This window comes from Sinocyclocheilus anshuiensis, unplaced genomic scaffold (genome assembly GCF_001515605.1).
Source record: "Sinocyclocheilus anshuiensis isolate Anshui unplaced genomic scaffold, SAMN03320099.WGS_v1.1 scaffold4194, whole genome shotgun sequence".
Lineage (NCBI taxonomy): Eukaryota > Metazoa > Chordata > Actinopteri > Cypriniformes > Cyprinidae > Sinocyclocheilus > Sinocyclocheilus anshuiensis.
The window spans coordinates 21,941-24,782 of record NW_015536732.1 but is presented as its reverse complement, the minus strand read 5'-3'; the positions used below and the strand labels follow the sequence as shown (position 1 = coordinate 24,782).

The following is a 2,842-nucleotide window of genomic DNA, read 5'->3' as shown; positions in this document are numbered from 1 at the left end:
TTTTTTTAACACCATATATGATATTTTCTCACACATATCTGCTTATCTCTCAGCATGAGAAAACGTCTGTTTTCCGTCTATTAGTTTTAAAACAGACCGATGCACAGCACAGCGCGAGTTTGCAAGCGTCATTACAGTGTAAACTGATGGACATACAGAATCATACCTGAAACAGAATGCTAATAAATACAGTAATATTCCCTCCTCAATTCGGAAACTGTAGGTTTCCACACAGACGTGCACACACATCAACACATCTCCGTATGAGAAGCGTTTATTAGAAGCGGGGAAGTGCGGGGTCTCAAAATTAAAGATGAAAGATGCAACATAACGCCAGCAGGGGTCACTCATACTTCATTAAATAAATAACAAACAGTTAATTCTGCTGAAATACATAATGCATGGAACAGTTTTGATGCTATATTATTGATTGTTTATGTTGCTAAGGGTGTTGCTCAGTGATACACAGAACCATTGGGTGAAGCGGTCAAAGCCGTGCTGTATCGTGAATAAAACAGCTGATGACCAATCAGAATCGAGGAATGGAACTAACCGTTTTATAATAAGGAATAGAAAACTTTTTAAGGATCTGCAGGCACCCTGTTAACTCTTTATACCAGACAAAACAACAGAGAGCGAGGTGAAACTAATCTTCTTCCTCTGAGATTTAATGGTGTTTGGCAAACAAACGAATGTGTTTTAGCGCCACCCGCTGGACAGGAGTGAGATTAGGCGCCGAGCAGGTGCTGTCATCAAGCGTTTATTTGTGTCGCCCCGTCCCATTCAAGAGGTCCTCGCAGCCTGTAGTTCGATGACGTACTGGATCAGATCCAATACATATATGATGTTTGACGAGCATGCGCAGTATTGGATTTTAATGCGCATGCGCAATCTCTCTCTCTCTCTCTCTCTGTGTGTGCGCATGTGCGTGCGCATGTGCGGAGTGTTCGGGAGGATTGTGTGAGTGACTGAGCAGCGTGTTTGAGTGAGTTTCAAACGCTTTATTTTTTCTCTTTTTAGATTAAGGTACATATTGGTTGAGTTTATCGAAACTACGGCAGTTTTGTAATATTTATTTGCTGACTTTGTCGGCAAAAGAGAGCAGCAATGGGATCGAATTCTGATGGCTTTGCGTCCTTGACTGAACGCCATGGGTGCAAATGTTTATCAGATGAGACCGTGTCAGTGGAAGATTGTTTAATCTCTCACACACATACATTCTCCTTTCACATACATATATATATATATATAGAATGTATGTATGTCTGAAGAGAATATGTGTATGTAAGAGAAGAATGTATGTATGTGTGAGAGAGAGTATAGTGGAAACGGAAGGAGTATAGTTGTACACATGTGATCAATGCAGTAAAACGCTTTTGAGTGCTTCAGACCTGAAGGAACACCTGAGAGTTCATACAATGGAGAAGCCACATTCATGTCATTTGTATGGAAAGAGTTTTTTATGTTTACAAAGTTTGAAAGAACACCAGACAATGCATACTGTTATGAGAGAGTACATGTGCTTTGAGTGTGAAAAGACTTTTACTACAGCAAAATGTTTAAAACGGCACCAGAGGATTCACACTGGAGAAAAACCTTACAAGTGTTCACACTGTGACAAGAGATTCAGTGGGTCAGAATATCTGAAAATACATGAGAGGATCCACACTGGAGAGAAGCCACATGCATGTGATCATTGTGGGAAGAGCTTCAGACTAAAAGGGACCCTTAACGATCACGTGAAAATCCACACCGGAGAGAAGCCGCACACATGTGCTCAGTGTGGGAAGAGTTTTACACAAAAAGGAAACCTTAACAAACACGTGAAAATCCACACTGGAGAAAAGCCGTACTCATGTGATCAGTGCGGAAAGAGTTTCAGAATATCAAGTGTTTTTAAAGTTCATCTGCGTACTCATTCTAGAAAAAGACAATATAACTGTGACCATTGTGGTAAACGTTTTTTTACGGCAAGTGCCCTGAAGAAGCACCTGAAAATTCATACAAAGGAAAAGCCTCATGCGTGTTCTTTGTGTGGAAAGTGTTTTAGCCAATTTGCTGCTTTAAAATATCACCAGAAAAGACACAGCGGTGTGAAGGATCATGCTTGCTCTGAGTGTGGGAAGACTTTTTTTACATATGGTGCACTGAAAGTGCACAAGACCGTTCACACTACAGAAACACCTTACAAGTGTTCACACTGTGACAAGAGATTCAAACGGTCAGAATATCTGAAAATACATGAGAGGATCCACACTGGAGAGAAGCCACATGCATGTGATCATTGTGGGAAGAGCTTCAGACTAAAAGGGACCCTTAACGATCACGTGAAAATCCACACCGGAGAGAAGCCGCACACATGTGCTCAGTGTGGGAAGAGTTTTACACAAAAAGGAAACCTTAACAAACACGTGAAAATCCACACTGGAGAAAAGCCGTACTCATGTGATCAGTGCGGAAAGAGTTTCAGAATATCAAGTGTTTTTAAAGTTCATCTGCGTACTCATTCTAGAAAAAGACAATATAACTGTGACCATTGTGGTAAACGTTTTTTTACGGCAAGTGCCCTGAAGAAGCACCTGAAAATTCATACAAAGGAAAAGGATTCACACTGGAGAGAAACCGTATCACTGCACTGCATGTGGGAAGTGTTTCAATAATTCATCTGCTTTACACAGACATACAAAAAGCATTCACAGTAATGGCGCTTTTCCACTGCATGGTACGACTCGGCTCGGCACGGCTCAGTACGGTACGGCAAGGCTCGGCTTGGCACGGTTTGTGTTTCCACTGCAGTTTAGTACCGCTTTAGAGTGGGCGTGATTATTCACATGTCGTCATA

General features: G+C 41.4%; 1 protein-coding gene across 1 annotated transcript in view; it reads left to right on the top strand.

Annotated features, from left to right (window-relative positions):
• Window positions 1-1,343: 1,343 nt before the first annotated feature.
• LOC107655375 (gastrula zinc finger protein XlCGF26.1-like) overlaps window positions 1,344-2,842 on the top strand; it is a gene marked incomplete at its 5' end in the record, with an annotated part of 3,235 nt that continues 1,736 nt past the window's right edge. The window contains one exon of the mRNA XM_016442844.1: window positions 1,344-2,624. Within this exon, the coding sequence (XP_016298330.1) occupies window positions 1,344-2,624 (1,281 nt within the window). The remainder of the gene's footprint in view (window positions 2,625-2,842) is intronic.